Source organism: Schistocerca americana, chromosome 6, assembly GCF_021461395.2.
Source record: "Schistocerca americana isolate TAMUIC-IGC-003095 chromosome 6, iqSchAmer2.1, whole genome shotgun sequence".
NCBI classification, from domain to species: Eukaryota; Metazoa; Arthropoda; class Insecta; order Orthoptera; family Acrididae; genus Schistocerca; species Schistocerca americana.
In genome coordinates, this window is record NC_060124.1 from 347,272,472 (window position 1) to 347,296,459 (window position 23,988).

At 40.3% G+C, this 23,988-nt stretch overlaps 1 protein-coding gene across 1 annotated transcript in view; it reads left to right on the plus strand.

The window, feature by feature from the left end:
* Nucleotides 1–23,988, plus strand: part of LOC124619482 (THO complex subunit 3) — a 54,986-nt gene that overhangs the window by 15,580 nt on the left and 15,418 nt on the right. The window contains exons 2-4 of the mRNA XM_047145896.1: nucleotides 3,850–4,006; nucleotides 4,101–4,305; nucleotides 10,023–10,184. Coding sequence (XP_047001852.1) covers nucleotides 3,850–4,006; nucleotides 4,101–4,305; nucleotides 10,023–10,184 — 524 coding nt within the window. The remainder of the gene's footprint in view (nucleotides 1–3,849; nucleotides 4,007–4,100; nucleotides 4,306–10,022; nucleotides 10,185–23,988) is intronic.

A 23,988-nucleotide genomic window follows, 5' to 3' on the forward strand; every position in this document is an offset into this window, starting at 1 on the left:
GATGGGTGGGTGCGGTGGAAAAGGACAGCACACAATGAGGATGAGGGGATGAAAATAGAAGGAGGTGATAGGACAGAGGGGGCGGAAACTGTTGGGTGGAGGCTGTAGGGACAGTAGGTCACTGTAGGTTGAGGCCATTATAATTATAGGAGCAGATAATGTGTTGTAATGATAACTGGACAGTTCAGAAAAGCTGGTGGTGGAGAGGAGGATACAGATGGTTATTGTGCCCCCACTGAAAGAATTTTGGACCTCACTGACCAACACCTCCAACCAATGGTCCGTAATCTAGCTTCCCATATCAGTGATACCAACCACTTCCTTCGCTGACTCTCCACAATTCCCACCTTGTTACATTCTGAATCCCCTCTTGTCACTGTTCACACCACTTACCTATACATTAACATCCCTTATGCCCATGGCCTTGCCATTATTGAATACTACCTATCCCAAATCCTTCAGAATCCAAATCCACTACCTCATTCCTCTTAAGCTTTGCCAACTCTGTTCTCACTCATAACTACTTCTCCTATGAAGGGAAGGTTTACAAATAAATCTGCTGCACAGCCATGGGCACGTGGTTGGAACCTTCCTATGCCAACCTGTTTATGGGCCATCTAAGTGGAGACCTTCCTCAAACCCTTAGTCTCGTACAGTTTCATTGATGATGTCTTCATGATCTGGATTCAGAGCAATGACATTCTATCCTCATTCCTTCACAACCTCAACACTTCTCTCCCAGCCACTTCACTTGGTCCTCCATAACCCAATGCCCCACCTTCCTGGACATTGACCTCCTCTCTGATGGCTCCATCCACACCTCTGTCCACATTAAACCTACCGACCAAAAACAGTACCTATGTTTTGACAGCTGTCATCCCTTCCATGTGACAAGAACTCCCTTGCCCAGTATGCTGGGCTCACCAAGGCATTCACAGACAAACTCTAACCCCGAGACGTGGTCTGCAAGCATTTCTCCTTTGTCATTTTCCCACACACCTCCAATCCTCCCACCACCCCAAAGAACCAGCTGCAAACGAGTGCCTATTCATCATGCAGTGCCATCCAGCACTACATTCATCACCCAGTACCACCCACGACTGGAACATCTGAACCACATCCTTCGTCAGTGCTTTGATTACATATTGTCAAGCTCTGAAATAAGGGAAATCCTATCCAACATCCTTCCCAACCTTCCTAAAGTGATTTTCTGTCATCCAACTTACCTCCACAACATCCTAGTCCATCCCAATGCCACTCCCAATCCCAACCCCTTACCGCAGGTTTCATATCCATGTGGAAGACCCAGGTACAAGACCAACCCAATTCCCCCCCCCCTCCCCCCCCCCCCAGCACTTCCTATTTCAGTGCTGTCACAGATTTAACCTACCCCCTCAGAGGCTGGGCCACATGTAAAAGCAGCCATATCATATACCAGCTCTGCTGCAATCAGTGCACAGCTATTGTATTGGTATGACTACCAATCAGCTTGTCACCAGCATGAGCAACCACCACCAAACTGTACCCAAGAGCTTAGGAGACCACCCTGTGGCAAAATGTGCATCTGAACATAACATGCTTGATTTCAGTGGCTGCTTCACAACCCAGACCATCTGGATCCTTCCTTCCACCACCAGCATTTCTGAACTGTGCAGATGGAAGTTAGCTTTACAACACATTCTCTGCTCCTGAAATTATCCCAGCCTTAACGTACAGTAACCTACTGCCCCAATGCATGCACCCAGTGGTTTCCACCCCTCTGTCCTACCACCTCCCTATTTACGTCCCCTCACCCTCATTGTGTGCTGCGCTTTGCCAACACACCTGCCCATCTTTCCCCTCCCCACCTCCCTGCTACACAGCCTCCCGACGCTGCGCCTGGGGGGCAGTCTTGTCGTGTCTTCATCTAGGCCGTGCGCGCTCCCCAAGACAGCACAGTTCTCTCCTCCCACCTGTACCCTACTATCCCTGCCCCCTCCAGATTGTTGCTTTTATTAAATGTGACAGTTGCATTCCAATCCGAGCTTCTGGAGATGAGGATCAAGTCTGTGGGAGGTGTGCTTGCTTATGTGAATGTATGTGTGTTTTCCTTTCTGAACACGGCTTTGACCGAAAAATCTTTTTGTGATGCCTATCTATAATCCAGTGTGACATTACCACTAACTGGAATTTTCGGAGTTGCAGTGCTTCTTTTTTACACCCAGATAGGTTTCTGTAACTAAAATGAACAGCAATGAGGTTCTCAAGTCACCTCTTACATCATGGCTGCTTTGCATTTCTTTGTTATGTCTCTCCAATTTGTTATGGGTAGTAAGTTAGCGGAACAAGGAAGATATTTTTAGGGTTCCCCAATTAGGGTAAATACAGTGAAAAAAAGCTAAGGCTGTTGGAGGCGTATAGCAGAAATGACCGGTTAACATTGAAGGAAGAAAACTGTCAGTCCTTGTTGCATTGCAAAAATGTATTTTCATTCCAGTGATGCATTATGGCAACACATTCCAGTATCAGTGGTACCCCAACCAATCTACCATCACATGTAATAATTTTGAAAATGATAGCTGCTACTCACCATGTAGCGGAGATACTGAGTCACAGATTATTATTTTTTTTTTTTTTTTTTTTTTTTTTTTTTTAACTCTCACAAAATAAGCTTTTGGCCAGCAAGAGCAAGTGAGCGTGCTCTCTCTCTCTCTCTCTCTCTCTCTCTCTCTCTCTCTCTCTCTCTGTCTCTCTCTCACACACACACACACACACACAAACACCACACACACACACACACACACACACACACACAAACATGACCACAGCCTCTGACAGCAGAAACCACACTATGAGCATCAGCAGTGCATGATGAGAGAGGCAACTAGGTGTGGGTAAGGAGAAGGCTAGGATGGGGAGGGAGAGAGGGATAGCAGGGTAGGGGTGGGGGTCATGCAGGGACAAGGTGGAGAGAGGGTAAGGCAGCTAGGTCCAGTTGGGAGGTTAGACAGAGGGCGAGGGAGAGGTGGGGGGAGTGGGAGGGGGGGTTAATGGGAAAGGAGAGAAGTAAGAAGACTGGCTGCATTGGTGGAGTAGGGGGCTGTGTAGTGCTGGAATGGGAACAGGGAAGGGGCTATATGGGTGGGGACAATGACTAACGAAGGTTGAGGCTGGGAAGGTTACGGGAACATATGATATATTGCAGGGAGAGTTTCCACCTGTGCAATTCAGAAAACCTGGTGTTGGTGGGAAGGATCCATGACACAGGCCGTGAAGCAGTCATTGAAATGAAGAAAGTCATGTTTGGCGGTGTGTTCAGCAACGGGGTGGTCCAGTTGTTTTTTGGCCAGAGTTTGTCGGTGGCCATTCATGCTGGCAGACAGCTTGTTGGTTGTCATGCCCACATAGAATGTAGCACAGTGGTTGCAGCTTAGCTTGTAGATCACATGACTGGTTTCACAGGTAGCGCTGCCTTTGATGGGCTAGGTGATGTTTGTGACCAGACTGGAGTAGGTGGTTGTGGGAGGATGTATGGGACAGGTATTGCATCTAGGTCTATTGCAGGGATGTGAGCCATGAGATAAGGGGTTGGGAGCAGGGGTTGTGTAGGAATGGACAAGTATATTGTGTAGGTATAGACCTAGATGCGAGACAAAGGCCTTGTTGTCCGAAAGCTTATATTGTGACAGTCTTTTTGTTGTCCCTATCTGTGACTCAGCATCTCTGTTATATGGTGAGTAGCAAATATCCTTTCCACAATAGTGTTACATGCCATCCTGGATTTTCCAGTGTTTGATTCTACCATCACTTATCTATCACTGCAGTACTGATATTTTACCAAAAGTTATAAATGTACTTTTTCTTTTACAGAATAAGGAGTTCACCTTCCGAGGGCATGGTGGTAGCGTAGACCAGCTGTGTTGGCATGCCTCTAATACTGATCTCTTAAGTACAGCAAGTGGTGATAAAAGTGTTAGAATATGGGACACCAGAACCCAGAAATGTGCCGCTACAATCTTGACAAAGGGTACACAAAACGTCTTAAAACAAAAACAGTTGTAAATGTTTTGTGCATAATGCGTTCAGATGTGGCATTTTGTTTCATTTTGTAAATGTTCTAGGTGAAAACATCAACATTGCTTGGGCACCAGATGGCAATACTATCGCTGTTGGGAATAAAGAGGACTTGGTGACATTCATAGATACCCGTACTCACAAGATAAAGGCAGAAGAACAGTTTCATTTTGAAGTAAATGAAATTGCATGGAATAAAGAAAGTAATCTGTTTTTTCTTACAAATGGCCAAGGTTGCATACATATATTAAGGTACATCAGTATTATATGGCTGTCTCCCTACACATAATACTCTGAGAAAGAGAAGTGAGTCAAGTCACCACTCCAACAGCAGCTGAGGCTTATGGCAAGAGAGACGCAGTTAGTTAAAAAATAATAATAAAATAAAGAAAAAGCCCCGTGAAATCATCATTTGGATTTGTTTGACAGGTAAAGATGCATAATAGGAACCAAAAGTCTAATGGAGAGAATGGTCAGTACAAAAGCAATATGTCAATAATAATTATATTTCATGCTTGTCATCTCTACTGGCAATGAAGTATTCTAGTTAATGGGTTTAAGCCTTGTTGAGAATGACTTGTTTGGAAATACCAGTATTCTCTCCTAACTTTTTTGTGTGATTTTCTTAAATAATTTTAGGTGTATATTGAAAGCATGCTATAGTTAAATGCGCAGAACACAGTTATCTAGAGCTGTAACTGTTGAGCAAAGGAAATATAAAGTGTCAAAAAACACACAGATCCAAAACATGTTTCATAGAGTTGAAATTTACCTTGAAGATAAATGGTAATTTATAATGTTTCTAAAACACTCCCAATCACACATTTGACTGTTGCTGAAAGATGGCATTTATATGTAGCAGTACTCCCACCTTCGCTCCATTGAAGTCACTTAATCTCTCTCTCTCTCTCTCTCTCTCTCTCTCTCTCTCTCTCTCTCTCTCTCTCACACACACACACACACACACACACACACACACACACACAGACTAAAATGAGGAATTCAGGAAGATTTCCTTAAGTTTCGCCTTTGCAAATACCTTACCACATGTAAAAAATCACTCCATTAATCCTCAAGCTTCATAACTATTAAGGTTAGATGATTCTCAGGCTAGAAGGCCATAAGTGCCTACAAACTGTTACACAAATTGTGCCCAGTAAAACATTCTGTAGCTCACAGCACCTTTCTTGTGGAGGGCTCTTATATCTTTACACGTCACCATGCTAGTAGCTACCACTATGTTTAGATAAAGATATCTTTGGGAGGGGACATAAATACACTATCAGATTTACGTGTATTGATTTTGGCCCACTTGTTGTAGTCTAGAGACTGATCACAAACCGATGCAAAACAGTTCCGATTTTTAAAAAAAGTCGCAAGTTTATAAGTTCTTTGCAGACCTGTCAACTGCGGTATAAATAAATGAGTAGAGCTGGATTTGATGTTATCGTACACAAGGTGTACATTTGAAATTCACTAGTTTATTCAAGAAATCATAACTTTTGTAGTGGCACTAGGTATCCCAGTAAAAACTCGGACTAGCAGCCAAATTCCCAAGAAACAGACTCAAAGTGCCACTTGTGATTCACAAATAACTGATTGCACTGTTAGTTCCTTGATATCTTATCAGTGTACCTCCCTAGGAAAACTGTTAAGTGCATCTGCGGTCTCATTTGCAGAAAATTCCAAGTCGCGATGGAATTGTGAAATAATCAAAGTCCCGACACTTGCACTACGCAGCTGCTTACCACCCAGAATCAGCCACATAAATGTTACCAAATCATATCCTAAAGATAGAGCTCCCCACCCTGTAACCTCTAAACACAAAGTTCCCCCTACATCTCCAAAAGCGAGCCCATCTTATCATGTCTTGCCCTACTAATTCTTTTAACTTCCTTCCTATTGGCTGTTGGTATTGTCTCTTCCCTACCATGCCACTCTGTCCTAGTGATGTAATTACATTCCAATTTTATACAACTTGTGGACCAATTGGCCAATATTAATTAAAAGAGTTTTATATAGACGACACTTAAATGCTTATCAAAATTACATCAAACACTAAATATTAAAATGAATATCTACTCACAAATTATTACATTAGCTTGGTTATTTTGTTTGTGGCCAAACACATAAATAATCTGCACATTTTTAACATTAAGGATAAGTTTAGAAAATCAGGTACTCTAGGTTTGCATGCACTGGTGTGTGCATTAAATGTTGGTGAGTATGATTTGGTGGAAATTCCAACTCGATCACATTTGGTGAGAGTTTTATGTGGAAACATGCTGGAGCCCCCAGGCGAAGCCTTGTGGGGTTATCACAGATTAGCTGCCATTGTACCTGCTCCAGCTATTATGTGTTGTGACCACTCCTACTGGCATAACAGAGTGCATCTGAAATGTAGTAGACCTGTGGTCCCACTTACACACAGAGGACATGGTGTATTCTAAAGGAGGTACCGCAAAAGCTTCCTAAGTCAAACTGCAAACTAGCACCTTCAAAATTTTAATCATACATCTTAGGTGCTTTCTATTCAGTGTTCCCGCTTGGAATTTTGTAACACATTGAAACCCACATTCAGGAATTCCCTAGTGATCATTTTCCCGTCTTGGACCATCTGTCCAAGTTACCAAACTATTCAGAACCTCATTCTGCTCACTGCAATTAATTACTGATGTGCTCAAACCAAAATGCAGCTGTTCATTCTGTAATCTTTGAATGGGCAAACTACTCGTCAAATTCCCAGTTCTTAATATGTACTGATTCAGACTTCCAGTAAGCCAGTCTAATAAATAACAAGCAAGTGATTTATTCTCGCTATAAACAGACTCTCCTCTCCATTAGATTCAGCTTTTTTCGTACATTGCTTCTTTGCTAAGCAAAAGAGAAAAGAGCAAGCTAATTATGTTGTTTCTCTTCATTTACAGTTGCCCCCTGCATCACACTGTCTGTTAGGTGAGTGACAGCCAGCTTCTCTTTCCAATGTATTTAAACTGCTCAAACAACCTAATTTACAAATTGTGTATTTTTTACCTTTTACGATATTAATGTGATTTTACTCAGAAAGCACCACATTTTCTGAAAACTGCAGTTTTTGACTTTGCATACTTAGGGTTTCGGGGATGTAAGGATCCCAAAAAGAGACCTTTCCCCTAGATGTACTTACATCTGTGAGTAGTGCTCAATTTTAATTTTAATGAAAGGAGCATTATTGTAAATGTTATTTAGCAAATAGTCCATTGGGTTTATCTCAGGGGCCCCTTTTTACATTCAGTGATTCAGATTGTGAGATCCTACCCGCGTATCTAACATAGGGTGTCTTGGAAACTGTTTTCTCAGATAACTAGACAACGTTCAAACAAATCTTATTAATGGAGTTCATTACAGTAAATTGAATTGACAATACTTAACTTTGCCTTTTTGCAGTAGGTGTCGCAAGCAAATAGCGATACGCAAATAATCAATGTCCTTCAATAGATACAATTTCCATGCAAGCAACTAATACAGATCACAAGTCATGGCTCGTTTTCTAGTGCGCATCTTCTAGTGCGGCCAAGGCTTGGCAGAACAGTCCTTATATGCTCTTCTTATAGGGGCCGCTCCGGTCGTGGTGTGGTCCTAGTCAGTGTCCTATTGGCTTATGTCATCTCATAGCCTTCTCTGCTGCAGCATTTTGGGCTGACGTTCCGGCACTTGATGTTACACCGGAAGACAGATTACATGTACAATTTTACTGGCAAACTTGGATGTTTCCTTTGGCTCATTTGTGCAATACACACTGTTTCATTATCATATTAGTGCCAGACTGTTAAAAAAGTACATAACAGTGAAATAATTTCTGAAAGTATGTGTCAGTAAAGATTTAGAGTGTGTTCCCTGATCATTGATGTTAAAAAAAAAACTGGACTCTTACTATTTTCCTAGCTGTCGCAAGCAGAGTTTCTTCTTCCAACTAATTGAGGAATGTATTTTGTGACTAGGGACCATTTACTAACAGTAAAGATTTCTCTGTCTGTCTTTATTCATTAACACGGTCAGCTTAGCTGCTGTCATGAGAATTATCAGGAATTAAGAATGAGTCACAAGGACCTCCTCAAGCCTTGTGGGTTGGGAAGGAGGAACACTGTGAATCAACAGGGAAAGTAAAAATGTGATGTCTATAACATGGGGTGTTGTTGGAATCTGAAAATTATAAGTAATACTTGGAAGCAATTATAAAGCACACCTATGCAAAAGAGGAAAAGCACCCACAAAAATTAGAAAAGAAAATAGGTAAATGTCATGCCCAAATACAAAGTTGAACTGGAGGGACATGAGGTTCCAAGTGTTACATAGGGAAGGTACTGAAATGTGCCTCATATCATAAGAATGCTGAGTAAAATCAAATAATGGAAAGTTAAGGATGGCATAACAGAAATATGGGAAGAGTAGATTGATAGAGGATGTGTTGAATCACAGGCAAGTATAATGAAAAAGAATGCTATAAATATGTCAGTTCTCGTTTTCACTCATTCCATGCGGCTCAAACCCTCCCTTTTGGGTGTGTAAGGTGGATCAAATTTCAGGCCATGAATTCAGAAATTTGAGCGCTGCTGGGGGTTTTGGTTGGTGTGTACTAGGCCAGTTAAGTAAGCTGTTAGTCCTCTTACTCAGTACGAATACTAAGTACATATACGAATCAGGACAGTGCATCTTGAATATTGTGACTGCAGTGTATTGGAACTCCATTGAGCATAAAACACATGCTTCCTCTTACATGCAGGGGCTCGCCCTGTTGCAAGTCTGGAAGTGGTGGTGGTGGTTAGTGTTTAACGTCCCGTCGACAACGAGGTCAGTAGAGACGGAGCGCAAGCTCGGATTAGGGAAGGATTGGGAAGGAAATCGGCCGTGCCCTTTCAAAGGAACCATCCCGGCATTTGCCTGAAACGATTTAGGGAAATCACGGAAAACCTAAATCAGGATGGCTGGAGACGGGATTGAACCGTCGTCCTCCCGAATACGAGTCCAGTGTGCTAACAAGTCTGGAAGTGTTCTAAATAAAGTGCTTGTAGACAGCACCCATAAAACATTCTGAGAGAATATGTAACTTACCAGACGGTCACCTGCGATTGCAAGACACACATTAATCTTACACTGCTGATGGTACTTAGTCTTAATGGTATCATGAGAATTTTGATCTGTCCATGAATGTTGGTGAAAATTTGCTTAAATATGACTGAAAGTACAGAAACCTGATTGGCAGTTAGTACAGCACTGTCAGCAAACAACAACCACCACCGCCACCACTATGGCACCACACGAAATATGCAAGACAGACTAATTTCAAATGTCAGAGGTGATCGTGTCTCCATATCAGCACAGTATCAAACAATGGAAACTCCAGGTAGGAATATCAACAGTGTAGGAAAAGTCAGATTGCTACTTACCATAAAGAACACATTAAATTGCAGACAGGCACAGTTAAAAGACACTTATATAAAGCTTTCGGCTACAGCTTCATCAGTAAAAGAGAGACACACCCTTGTGTGTATGAATGGTGTTGTGTCTCACTTTTATTGGGGAAGGCTGTGGCCGAAAGCTTCATGTAAGTGTGTTTTAATTGTGCCTGTCTCCAACTTAACATGTTTTCTTTATGGTAAGCAGCAATCTGTGTTTTCTTACATTGTTAAGAGGACAGTATTATTGAGACAATGTGGTGTCAGCAGATGACTTGTACTGATGATATAACTTGATTATCTATCAGAAAAGATTTTAATTGTTGGTTACAAACCTCACTTGTTTATATTTATATGCCGTTTTTTATTGCTTTGGTGTGAGGAATCCATCCATAAAGTTTGTTGAAGGACATCTGATACACACTGTACATAAAAAAAAAGCAAGTGAATAAGCTGTAGGTTGGTTCCCCCCCCCCCTCCCCCCCCCCCCCCATGAGTTTATACTAACCTATAGCTAAAAATTCTGTTTGACAGTTATCCAGACCTAGAACTACAACATGTGTTGAAAGCACATCCTGGAACTTGTATTTGCATTGAACTAGATCCTACAGGCAAATATTTTGCTACAGGATCGGCTGATGCTCTTGTTTCACTGTGGGATTTGGAAGAACTTGCATGTTTGCGGACTTTTTCAAGGTAAGTTTAGCAGATACTGCTCCATTTTTAAACAAGTTCATTTTACTTTGATTTGAAAGGATTCAGAATTTCAATATTTTCTAAGCATTATGTAACAATCCAATCAGCTTTCAGTATTGTATAAAATAAACAGCTCTTAACGTGTAAAACATTCATCACTTATATTCATGTGAAACTGCTGTACATTAAGCACCAGGGTGAATGTATAACAGCAGTCATACTGTGCAACAAACTCATAATTGATTTGTAGTCTTTATTTAAAACTGCTGCCTCAGGAAACAGTAGTGCATTGTCATTCAGCTGTGCTGTTACATTCATAGTGCTTTTTTTCTCCTGTGTAGTAGGCTTGATTTAAATTGTTCACAGCTCCCAAGGTTCTATACTCTGCTATTCAAATAAATAAGTAATGCTTGGACATGAATAGTGATGTGGGCCAGGCAAATGTCCAGTGAGCAGGACATTTATAAATGAGAATTTGCTCGGGAAATTGCCCAAAGCAGCTTTAAATGTCCAAAATATGGACATTTATAAAAAAAAGCACTTTTTAAAGTTTGTATTGCTAGAATGTATAACTTACCAATTAAAATAAGGGATGGGACAATATTCCTAATACTAGAAGTTAGTAGATGTTTAAATTAGCACATACTTATATCATTCATTGCATTTATTACTAAGAACAAGAGGAAAGAAGGGAGAAGGTATATATATTTTTACTAGCATTATAACTTGCTGTACCAAGGAAGGACGAGTGTTCCAGCAGCTTATCATTTACAGTGTCCTTTTTATTTTTACCAGTTCTACTCTTTATTCACTCTCTCTCTCTCTCTCTCTCTCTCTCTCTCTCTCTTTGACACACACACACACACACACACACACTACGTTGAACAGATTTGTTATGATAAGCTGGTATAAAAATGCATTGCTGTGACATCATCACTTTGTAATGCCACACACTTTATAATCCATGTCTGAATATTACTGAAGAATGATTATTGATAGCAAAATTATTACTGAACATGTTAAACGGCTGGCATGTGTTTCTTGATAATAAATGTATCCTTAAATGTTAAACTGTTTTCAGAGGGGAGGGGGGAAGCTTTATTGTGACATTTAGTGACATTTGATACAGACTATAGTTTTCTGTTCTGTTTCTGTCTTTATCTACTTTCGTATGACTGCACTGCTGTGAAGATAAAATGAGAACACTAACATAAAAAAGATTTAATAACAAAGAATTGATGCCGAAGACACTGGAATTGTTCAATTCCGATACTAGTCAATTCCTAGACAACCAGCGATTCTTGGAGTCACAGAATCTGAATCAGCACATGACTTATTCCTAATTAAAATCATGTATAAACTTTTTTCTGCAGTAGTGTAGTAGGCTATAAGTAAAAATACTACCTGCAGCCTATCTACTTAATATAAACTATGATTTATTTCAGAAATTACTTTTAAACTTGAGTTTTGTTTTCTTTTTTGTTATGTATTACCCCAAGAATTGACCTCATTAAAAATGTATAGATATGTTGCAAAAAACTTGTTCCAATACAGAATATCAGTTTAAATTTTTTTTGTAAGTGTTGCATAAATGTCCAGGCATTTATGAATTTTGAGCATTTGCACAGGCATTTATACTGGGCATTTGCCTCAACTTATAGATGCCCAGGCATTTTTCATCACTAGACATGTAGGTAAATACATATTCTTGTGTAGTCTTAATTGCAAGTGGAAAAGCAGAACACCCTTGAAGACAGCCTATGTAGAGCCTTCTTTTTCTTTGTAATAATGCTGTCAGATACCTCTGCACATAACTGCAAGCAACAAGTTTGGTTTATTGTTGTAGGAGTGGGCAGGTGAAGACTTCAGAGCCAATTTAAGCAAAAACTTTACCAAAAATGAAAACACAATGTAGCTTAGCATTCTGCACAAGGAAGTAATTGTCGCCAGTAAGAAGAACAAAAAGCTGTTGTGGGAAAATTGGAAATGTAAATTTAAATATTTAGAGACAAAATAAAGACGATATTAGAATTATGGAGAAATAAAGGGGAGAATCCTGAATATTAAAATGGAGTAGAATTGTAAGAGGCAAACACAAATTAAAATGATGATGAATATCCAGTGCAAAAGAATTGTAAAGATAGTGATGTTATGCGCTTCACGATATTATGAATGAAAAATGTGTGATCTTGTGCAATGAAAAGTAAATGAAGCTGCTGATGTAACCCATTTTTACAGGAGCGGTAAATGTATTGTTGAAAAAAGGAATAAAAAAGCAAGCACATATACAAATGGATTATGCCCATTGACCAACTCTGTAAATGAGGTTGATTATGTATTTTGTCACTAATTAGAAGAGTTACCTCCTAAATGTGCATCTGTACTCCACAAACCATATGGTGTGTAGTGGGTGTTATATGGTGTTCATACTCTTCTATAATTAAATCTATACTCCGCAAGTCACCTTATGGCATGTGGTGGAGGGTACTTTGCATATTACCATCTCTTCCCCCTTTCCCTGTTCCATCACAAATGGTCTGCAGGGAGATCGGTTGTTGGTAAGCCTCCACATGAGCTTGAATGTCTCTGATTTTACCTTCATGATCTTTTCTCACGGTATGTGCAGGAAGAAAGCAATATATTGGTTGACTCTTCTAGGAACATATGCTCTCAGAACTTTAGCAGTAAACCACAGTGTGATGCAGAATACCTCTCTTTCAGCATCCGCCATTGGATTTGGCTGAGCATATCCATGATGTCTTTGCCTTTACTAAGTGAACCTGTAATGAAATGCTCTGCTCTTCTTTGGATCTTCTCTTTTTCTCTATCGATTTGTTTCATAGGGCTGTTCCACTTTAAATCACTCTGTACACGTATTCCTAGATATTTTATGGATATAACTGCTTCCATTGAATGTTCTGTAATCATTTAATTATACAGTAATGGGTCTCTCTGCTTATTTATTAGCAGTATTTTACATTTGCTTATGTTGCGAGTCAATTTCACTCCCTGCACCAAGAATTGATCGTCTGCAGGTCTTCCTACATGTCATTACTATTGTCCACTATGGCAACATATATTTTGAAAAATAATGGTCTTTGTAAAACTCTCTTGGAGTATGCCCGATGTTGCTTTTACATATGAAGATTTCTATCCATAGAGAATGACATGCCATGTTCTGTTTGCTAGAAACTCTTCAGTTCAGTCACACAGCTGATGTGATATTCAGTACGCTGATATTTTATTCATTAAGCAGCACTGCACAACTACACACATCAAAAATAGTTTTCCATCACCTCGGGTCCAAGAGTTCCAGGACCTGTACAGAAAATTGGAATAGAGATCAACATAAACATCATTTCCACCCTTTTTATTGCTCATGAAAACCACACATTGCATTTTGTACCACCATACAGTGAGACCTTCAGAGGTGGTGGTCCAGATTGCTGTACACAATGGTACCTCTAATACCCAATAGCACGTCCTCTTGCATTGATGCATACCTGTATTTGTCGGGGCATACTATCCGCAAGTCCATCATGGCACTATTGGTTCAGATTGTCCCATTTCTCAATGGAAATTTGGCGTAGATCCCTCAGAGCAGTTGGTGGGGCACTGCGTCCGTAAATAGCCCTTTTCAATCTATCCCAGGCATGTTCGGTAGGGTTCATGTCTGGAGAACATGCTGACCACGCTATTAGAGTGGTGCTGTTATCGTGAAGGGAGTCATTCACAAGATGTGCACGATGGGGGTGCAAATTGTCATCCATGAAGACTTGTGCCTCGAGAGTATGCTGCCGATATGGTTGAAGTATCGGTTGGAGGATGGCATCCACATGTCATATAGCTGTTACGGCGCCTTCCATGACCACCAGCAGTGTATGTCAGCCCCACATAATGCCACCCCAAAACTGCAGGGAACTTTCACGTTGCTGCACTCGCTAGACAGTGTGTCTAAGGCATTCAGCCTGACCGGGTTGCCTCCAAACACGTCTCTGGTGATTGTCTGGTTTAAAGCATATGCGACACTCATCAATGAAGAGAACGAGATGCCAATCCTCAGCGGTACATTTGGCATGTTGTTGGACCCATCCGTACTGCACTGCCTGGTGTTGTGGTTGCAAAGATGGACCTCGCCATGGACGTTGGGAGTACAGCCTGTTGTGCACAGTTTGAGTCATAACATGATGTCCTGTGGCTGCACAAAAAGCATTATTCAACATGGTGGCGTTGCTGTCAGGGTTCCTCCGAGCCATAATCCGTAGGTATCGGTCATCCATTGCAGTAGTAGGCCTTGGGTGGCATTTCATCGCCAGTTTCTGTCTCTCTGTATCTCCTCAATGTCTGAACAACGTTGCTTTGGTTCACTCTGAGACCCCTGGACACTTCCCTTGTTTGAGAGCCCTTCCTGGCACAAAGTAACAATGCGGATGCGATCGAACCGCGGTATTGACCATCTAGGTATGGTTGAACTACAGACAACACGAGTTGTGTACCTCCTTCCCGGTGGGATGACTGGAACTGATCGGTTGTCTGACCCCCTCCGTCTATTAGGCACTGCTCATGCATGGTTGTTTACATCTTTGGGCAGGTTTAGTGACATCTCTGAATAGTCAAAGGGACTGTGTCTGTGATACAATATCCACAGTCAACATCTATCTTCAGGAGTTCTGGGAAACGGAGTGATGGAAAACTTTTTTTTGTGTGTGTGTATTGAATAGCGGCAACTTGGATGCCAGTATCTACTACTTTCTGGGGTGAACAGGGTGAATTGAGTTTCACAACCTTGTTGTTTTTAGAACCCATGTTGATTTCTGCTGGCAAAATTTTCAGTCTCTGGAAATGTCATAATATGCGAACGTAAAACATGTTCCAAAATTCTACAACAGACCAACATCAGAGATATAAGCTTATAGTTTTGTGCAACTGTTCAGTGGTCCTCCTTGAAAATGCAAATGACATGCACTTTTTCCAAATCAGTATGAACATCTCGCTTCACCAAAGACCTGCAGTACATGGCTGCTAGAAGGGGAGCAAGTTCTTTGACATACTCCATGTAGAATCATATTGGTATCCTGTTAGATTCAGTGGCCTTTCTTCTAGCGAGCAATTTCAGTTCCTTTTCTATCACATGCTCACTTGTTTCAATATCTATTATTTTTGACATTCGTGCGACAATATAGAGGAGGAACTACAGTGTGATCTTCCTGTTTTAAACAGTAATGGAAAAAGAAGTTTAGTATTTTGGCCCTCTCTGTGTTGTCACAGAATGTCTGGACAGATGGCTTTGATCCGTTAAGACCAAAACTTCTTTGGCATCTAACCGTCTTTAGATTGATAAAAACTACACTCTTATTTCTACAGTGACAAAATAAACAATACTTAGTTAATGTTTGAACAAATAAAATTCACTTTTATTTGTAAATGTTTTATGAAAATGAGACATAATGAATCAATAAGAAGATTGACACTGCTATGTTTAACAGTTTCTTTATGTTAGATTTGGCCAAGTGCAGTGCTCTTATTAATTCATGTACCAGTTTTTTCTGCTCATTGACTATGTTGCTGTTGATACCATATTCGTTAATTTATTTTTAAACCTATGAGTTGGGTGAATGGAATTAGTGTACTTAATGCTTTTTCCTATGATGGTGGAGGCTCACCAGCAGTTTTCCACCTACATATTTTTAATTCTGTTTAATCAAAATCTGTTTTCAGTATGTTGCTATTACAGAGTCCTAGAAATTGTACTCAAATGTCAAGTTCATTATGTGAAAAATTTATAGACATTCAGTGAAAGTGATCTTAGAAACCAGTACTAAAATAGCAGCAATACAATTTGCTGTGAATAAGCATTTTCCATAGTTTATGTCAGTTCTGGGGGGAATATCTAAATGTTTTAACCTTTGTCCTGTCTGCTAAGCTCCAGTTTTCTTCGAAGCAAGACAGCTGTGTCTTACAGTGGTAAGATATTCATCACATTTATCTGCCAAGAGGGTTGAAGGGTATTTGTATCTTTGAAGAAATCCACTTACTTTGGCAAGTAAATCTGTCACCTTTTCCATGCTTCTTAGAAGCAAACCAAACTCTCTCTGAAGAGCCTCCTGTTCTTTGCTCATTTTCTATCAGATGGTCATACAAAAGCTACTTGTGACCCATTGTGAATGAAAGCACTGCTTAAAATTACCGATTTATTGCCCAGTACTTGGCACTGGAACAGGAAAGTGTGAGAACTGGCCAAATTATATTGAGACAGTAGTGAAATTGGGGACAACAACTATACATGCCCTTCATATTGTGTACCGATTGACTGTCAGCGAGTGAAAAACTGACAGCAGAACGTTGAATGATGTACAAATTGATAACTCAGTTTGAACAACTGGACATGCCACACCAAGCTTGTGGCTCGTAATGTTAAGTTTTCATTACCACTGAGTGTGGACTAATTTCAAGAAACATGATTCCTATATCAGTTTCATAATCTGTGGCTTCCCTCGCATCAGATATGACTAATTTACATTTTTAAAATTTAGATAATTGTTAGATACTTCCGTAATATTAAAGTCTAACAAAATAGTGACAGTAGATTTAATGCATTTTCAACTTCTCGTGGCGTAATGAATAATCGATTAAATTTCAGGCATGTAGCCGCGCAAATAAAATTTCCTCCACCGATATTTTGGCCGCGTATCTTCCGGCCATCCTCGGAGTGAGTCACAAGACTGATGAAAGATGCCAAGTGCGGCCCTATATGCTCCACCGCGGTGGTACTGCGCATGTGGGTCACAGATGCTGGGCGGCGGCAGCCGCTCACTTTAAATGCAGATGATACAGGCGTTAAGAAACAGTGTCCAACTTCCGACAAGTAATACGAATTCTTTCTGTGACAATAGCAGAACCAGCCCTGTGTAAAATTCTGTTTACTGCAGCGTTCTTAACAAAGTGAACCAACCTTGCAAATTTTGGGACAACTCCATGGTCGCAGCACTTCGGTAAGAAACTCAAGGAGCTCAATAGTCTTGCTCTCTGGTGTCGTAATTTGTCCAAACTATGGACCCATAAAACCATCTCCTCCCCGAAGAGGTACTTGATCTGCATTTTAAACTTCTCGTGGCGTAAAGAATAATCGAATAAATTTTGGGCATGCAACCACATGCAAGGTTGTTTCACTTTGTTAAGAACACAGCAGTAAATAGAATTTTACATAGGGCTGGTTCTGCTATTGTCAGAGAGAGAATTCGTTTTACTCATCGGAAGTTGGACATTGTTCCTGAACGCCTGTATCATCTGCATTTGAAGTTAGCGGCTGTTTTATCTCCTGACTCATGGGACTGGATTGATGGCATGACATGGGCTAAGTCTGACTGGGTTCGCGAAGTGGTCACAAAAAGACAGATTACCAAGTACAGCCGATTGGACCAGCCTTCTCAGGTGGACTCTGTTATTTGACGCCCTGTCATAAATTTGACGGGTAAGGATCTGGATGAAGCTATGTTGTCTGTCTTAAGTAAAGGGCTAAATTCTGCCCCTACCCCAAAGACTTTGCCGATATCATCTTTCAACAGTGCCATTGAAGAAGCTGTCCGACCACTATCAGAGGATTCTGCAGAAGAAATCAGACGAGAAACATGTCAAGCAATTACGAAGCATCATCCACAAAGAAGCAATGTTTCCAAGGAAGAAAGATGTGCAATACGAAAGCTGCGTGATGATACTGAGACAGTTTTACTGCCTACTGATAAAGGTAATGCTACTGTCCTTTGGCCTCAGGAAGTCTACAAGGAAAAGATATGTGGTCTACTTAGTTCTGGTGCATACTGGAAGATTAACAAAGATCCTACTAACAAGGTGACAATAAGGACTGCTGCCTTGCTGAAAGCTTAATCACTACCAAAGTAAGTCATAAGTACTTTAAAAGTATGAGGTGCAGTACCACCAAGATTTTATGGTATTCCGAAAGTTCACCAGATGGGTAAGGATGAGCGTCTAGAGGACTTGTCTATGAGACCTATAATGTGTACTATTGGTTCACCAATGTATTTTTCTGCCAAATATTTAGCTTCCTTATTAAAACCATTGGTAGGAAAATGTAGTCAGCACATTCATAATTCTGTGGATTTTATTCAGAGACTTAGCAATGTCAGGCTAAATAGTACGGATGTGCTTGTTAGTTTTGACGTGGTATCATTATACACTAAGGTACCTTTAAAGGACTCGACCTTATCAGCCAACATTTTGATAAGAACATTACGTCCTTATTTGAACATGTGCTTTTATCATCTTATTTTCAGTTTAATGGTGAATTTTATGAGCAAATTGATGGTGTTGCCATGGGAAGCCCCCTCTTCCCTCTGGTAGCTAATTTATTCATGGAAGACTTCAAGGACAAGGCACTAGACTCAGCAAGTTTTAAACATACTGTCTTCTGGAGGTACGTGGACGACACATTCGTGGTATGACCCCATGGAATGGATGAATTACAGTGATTTCTTGATCATTTGAATTCCATCCATGCTAGCATTAAATTTACTATGGAAATAGAAAAAGACGGCTGCCTCCCCTTTTTGGATTTTGTCGTTCGCCGTAAAGGTGATGACACATTAGGACATGCTGTATATCGGAAACCAACACACACAAATCTATATCTTCATGCCAGTAGCTGCCATCACCCTTCACAGACCACAGGTGTCCGTAAGACCTTAGTGCATCGGGCACACTGTATATCCAATAAAGACAATTTGCAAGAAGAGTTAACATACCTCAAGAACATTTTTAAATCAAATGGATTTTCTCCACAACAAATTCGTAGAGCATTCGATGCAAAACCTAAAAAGCAGGTATTTGATGGGGAAGAAGATAGTAATTTCTTCAGATCTAGTGCGTTTTTGCCCTATGTAGGTGCTCTTTCCTCAAAGATAGGCCATATTCTTGAGAAACACTGTGTTAAGGTGATCTTCTGGCCCCCCATGAAGATTGCAGGATGATTTACAGCTTTGTAAAGCGGGTGTGTATCAGATTCCTTGCAGAAATTGTGAGAAGTCGTACATAGGTCAAACAACACGCACCGTTCATGAGAGCTGTATGGAGCATCGAAGATACACACGCTTATTACAGCCAGACAAGTCAGCTGTGGCTGAACATTGTATTGATACAGGACATTCCATGAATTACAGTGAAGTGAAGATTTTAACATCCACCTTTTCTTTTTGGGAATCTGTCTTCAAGGAAGCTATAGAGATTAGATCAGCTAATAACTTAATAAATAGAGATAATGGTTTTAATTTGGACAAAGCATGGAATCCGGCTCTTGTAGTAATTAAACTTCAGAGAAGTTGTCATTGTGTCAGTGCCACCGATCATACATTGATAAGCGAATTGAATGTCTGTACGCCTTCGCCACAGACGGCGCATGTGCAAACGTATTTCTCTGCCGCCGACCAGCATCTGTGACCCGCATGTGCAGTACCACTGCGGTGAAGCATATAAGGCCATGCTTGGCATCTTGTCGTCTGTCTTGTGACTCACACTGAGGATGGCCAGACAATATGTGGCCGAAATATCAGTGGAGGAAATTTTATTTGCGTGGCTGCATGTCCAAAATTTAATTGACTAGATTTAATGTTTTGTAAATAATTTGTATTGGGTCAGCCGTACTTGAATTTTTTTGTTTTTACTCTTCAGAGAATTTCACTTTACCCACCAGACAGTAATCACTCACTGTTGTAGATGATGTTACCAACCTCCGTAGCTGAGGTCACTAATGCACACCTGTGTGGTGATTTTCAACTTGGACATAAGCTGGTTCAGGGTGTATACAACCCAGGACAGCCGGGAGATCTGGGAAAACCCGGGAATTTTTTAGAACTCCGGGAATTTTTCATTGTTTTAGTTTTCAGTTAAATTTTTGTAACATTGACTGGTAAGAACCAATAATGTAACGAAGGATATTACTGTATCTCGCTACAGCAGAGTAATACTGCAGCAATAAAACATGAAAGAGGGAAAAACAAAAAAAAAAAAAAAAATTAAACTAATTTGGCAAAGAAATGCGCCATACACAGCAACAAAACACAGTGCTCACACAAGCGTCTGCCAACAGCAAAATGTGTCAAAGGCTTTAGGAAGACTGTGCAATGCTTCAGAACAACAAATTGCCTCCAATGAGCGTGATTCCACAACTGTTTACATTAGATTCGTTTGAGCAGTTGAGTAGCATTGTGTGTAGTACCTTCTCCGGTTTCTGGCTACAGAAATGTGGCTGTTAACTGTATAAGCAAAGCAGCAAGCGGCCAGGTGCTACCCAGTAAAATTATACTGGTGTGCCTAATCTATCAGCGTCACGCATGCGCAACAGGCTTGGTTCTAAGGGGCGGAGGTAAACCAGAGTATCTGCCCCGGAACGCATCCCTGTTAGTTTTTGAACCTTTTGAACACATTCTAAGTTGACTTTTGAATAAATCATAAGTTGATTTTTGAATGCGTGCACAGTGTACGTGATGGCTCTGCCAGGAGAATCCCCGCATGTAGGAATAAACTTTCCTGCAGGCAAAAGGCGGCAGGGCTATACGAGCTGAGCGGAGTAAAGCCAAACGGGTCAATGCCAATCACTGTTTATGTGGTTGACTGGATCTGTGAATGATTAGCATTGTTATGATTACTAGTGAAAGCATAGATTCAAACTACCAGAGTGGAAATAAATGGCTAACAGGAATAACAGGTAAGAAAGATTACGTGGTATCTTCTCGGTGTATCCAAAAAAATGAAATTTAGACAAAGTTTTTAGCCAGACCTCTACACTAGTAAGGGCTAGTTGTACAGTCCCCAGCTAGCAGGCGCATAAGTTCTATTCTGGGAGGAGCGCGCAAAACACGTTGTACGAACACGTAATAACACCTAACCAGAGAATAAATGCTGGATAACTAAACCGTTGATCGTGGCAGGGTTAGTGAAGTTAATCAGAAAATAAGTTTGGACACTGGCAGGAATAGTTTTTAGAATTAGTGATGACAAAGTTCTTCATTAGAATGAGGAAGGAGAAGAAACGGGGACATCACACAAATTATAGAAGAATATGACGATTCCAAATTTATATAAAAATTTCGTACTACTACTTTTCGATCTCATGCTTCAGAAGTTGGAGCGTATGAATGTAATGTAAACTTTTCCCTAACATAAAGCTTTTTGCTTGTGGTAAGCCTATTTGGCATTTGATATTCGTTCTTCGTAAATCATATTCTGTTGTCCCATAAAATGACCATTTGTTCCAAAACAGTCTCATTTATTTGGTGTGTATTAAAACTTCTGTAATATTACGCATCCCTATTTCATTTTATCTAGCACACAGTGACAAAATACACGTAATCAGATCGAGAAACCACACCAGTCTTGGGTACTATTTGTATTAACAGCTTTTTCAGTATTAGACAACATTTCGTTTTTTCGTGTAGCAAAACATTTGACTAACTTTCATGACGTAATAGATTCTTTTGCAGGAAGGAAAGCACACTATGTAAACCCGAAGCAAGATTAGGGAGAAAAATTTGCTAGGACTTAAGGATTGAGAAATGTGTACCATCTTGCTTGTCTCTCATGTTTACTGGTTTTATGTATCCTATGTTAAATTTTATGTCACACAAAACAGCAACTTATTAGCTAATAGGCAATAAAGAGCGCAGATTTTCTGAAGCATTCTTGATCTCCTGGTTACAAGTAATCCCATCCAGTATTAATTGCATTTTTCTTCTTTTAAGAGGGACAAGATGTCAAAACGATCGACTTGGAGCAGGAGAGGCACCACAGGACATTTTAATGTCTACTGTCCTGAATATAGTTTGATGCATCCATTACAAAGTATACACATTTGAATTCGATAGAGTGAAGTACAGTGATGTGCAATAGAAGAATGCTGTGTGAATATGCGTGGCACTGCACTTTGGCACACTTGAGACCAAATAACATGTCTTACATTTCCTCTCATACATAGGTTTTATGTATCAGACTCTTCAGAAAGATGTGCGCTACAAAATGAATGTTTTTTGGAAAGTCGATTTAATTTTTGCCGTCGTATCTCGAACGCTGGAGGGAGGGGCGGCCACTATCTAATATTGCCCCAGTTTGGAAATATCATAGATCCAGGACTGATAAACAGAGCAGTGTGCGCCGTAGTGGGGTGGTCTCCACTTGAGCCATATTCACGTTTAGTGATTTTGCTGTTTCCTGTCCATTTATTGCTCTCACGTCAAATGAAAACAAAACGGATTTCTGTGGCCGGGAGCTTTGAAGTCCGTTAAAATACATTTGCATAATTACGGAAGGCTATAATACATTATTAGTTTCAGATTTTATGTCCCCTTTCTGACAGTCAAGCATTAATCGCCTTGGAGAACAATGAAGTTACTTTTATCAATTTGCTAAAGAAATTTGGCTTTAATAACTTTCCGCTGAGCCAGCCAATTTATTTGAAACGGAGCGTTTAATTCCACACTATTGGCTAGTTTCAACTGTTCGCTGCATTTCAAGTGCACGTTTTCATCTTCTAGCATGCATGGCATTGTGCCATAATAAAGAACCAATGAGATAATACAGTACTGGTACTCCAAGAAAATTTACATACGAATGTGCACTTCAAGATGAATTATGCCTTTTAGTATGGTTCACAAAATTCCCATGCTCTTGGAGTATCCTCTAAGGTCTTGTTTCCTTTATGACACAATGTAAGATCTTTTAATGCTGTACACATGCGAACATACGGGCTTCCTGCGTCGTCGTAACTGCGCAAGCACAGTGATGCTTGTTATCTGGTGCTCTCTGGTAACTGTTGAAACGAACCTATTTCTAACAGGCCGCGAGAAAATATTGCGAATGGTGGTCTGAAAAGTGTTACTTTCAAAGTAAATTTCCTTGTACGCAAGATGAACTGTGTGTGAGAATGGACGATGAATTTCTTAAATCACAGGGCGTTTGACTCTCATTTAAAAATCAGCTCTTTGAATACGATGATTTAGAATAATTTCGGGTCCAGAAGATCTGACATTTATGTTGTTCTTAAAAATTTTACTGGCACATTTGTGTGATATATCTTAAACTGTATCACATGCAAAAAGCAGCAACAGATTTATGTGAAAGCTTTTCTTTTCTTGTAGCAACACTACGTATATGAATTTACACCATTAACTTTTCCTATTTGTGTGTTCGCGCCGCTTAACAGTGATGTTGCTATTGGCTGACTACACCACGTGTCCTATGTTCTGAATATCCGCTGTTGTCGGGTGGCGAGATCACGTGACGTGAGCTATGACTGGCTAACAAAAGCGCATCGCAATCTCGATTTAAATGCTTTGGAAAGTAACATATGATGTTTGGTGGAATTCGAATTTATACTTTCATAATACGAAAATACAGTGTACATGTTACCGCATGTCATATATCTTCCCAAAATGTGTTTTGTTCCCTGAGATTCTTTTACTAAAGTGCTGGGAAATTCTACGCCTGTGAATAAAACCATAACCATTCAAAAGACTGATAACTTTTACAGTTCCCAGGAAAAGTATACATTCACTTAACACATAACTTTTACAGTTCCCAGGAAAAGTATACTTTCACTTAACACGGAAAAAGTGTATTTTCACCCAGGAGGAAGTGTACTTTTAACCAGGAAAAATCCAGGAATTATTTTTTCATTGTCCACGTATACACCCTGTGGTTTGAATCCTGGTGGTAGAAAATTTTCACTGCTTGTATTTGGCAGGCAAGTGGAGGAGAGGAAGTCATTGTGCCAGTGACTTGGATTAAATTCCAGACTTCT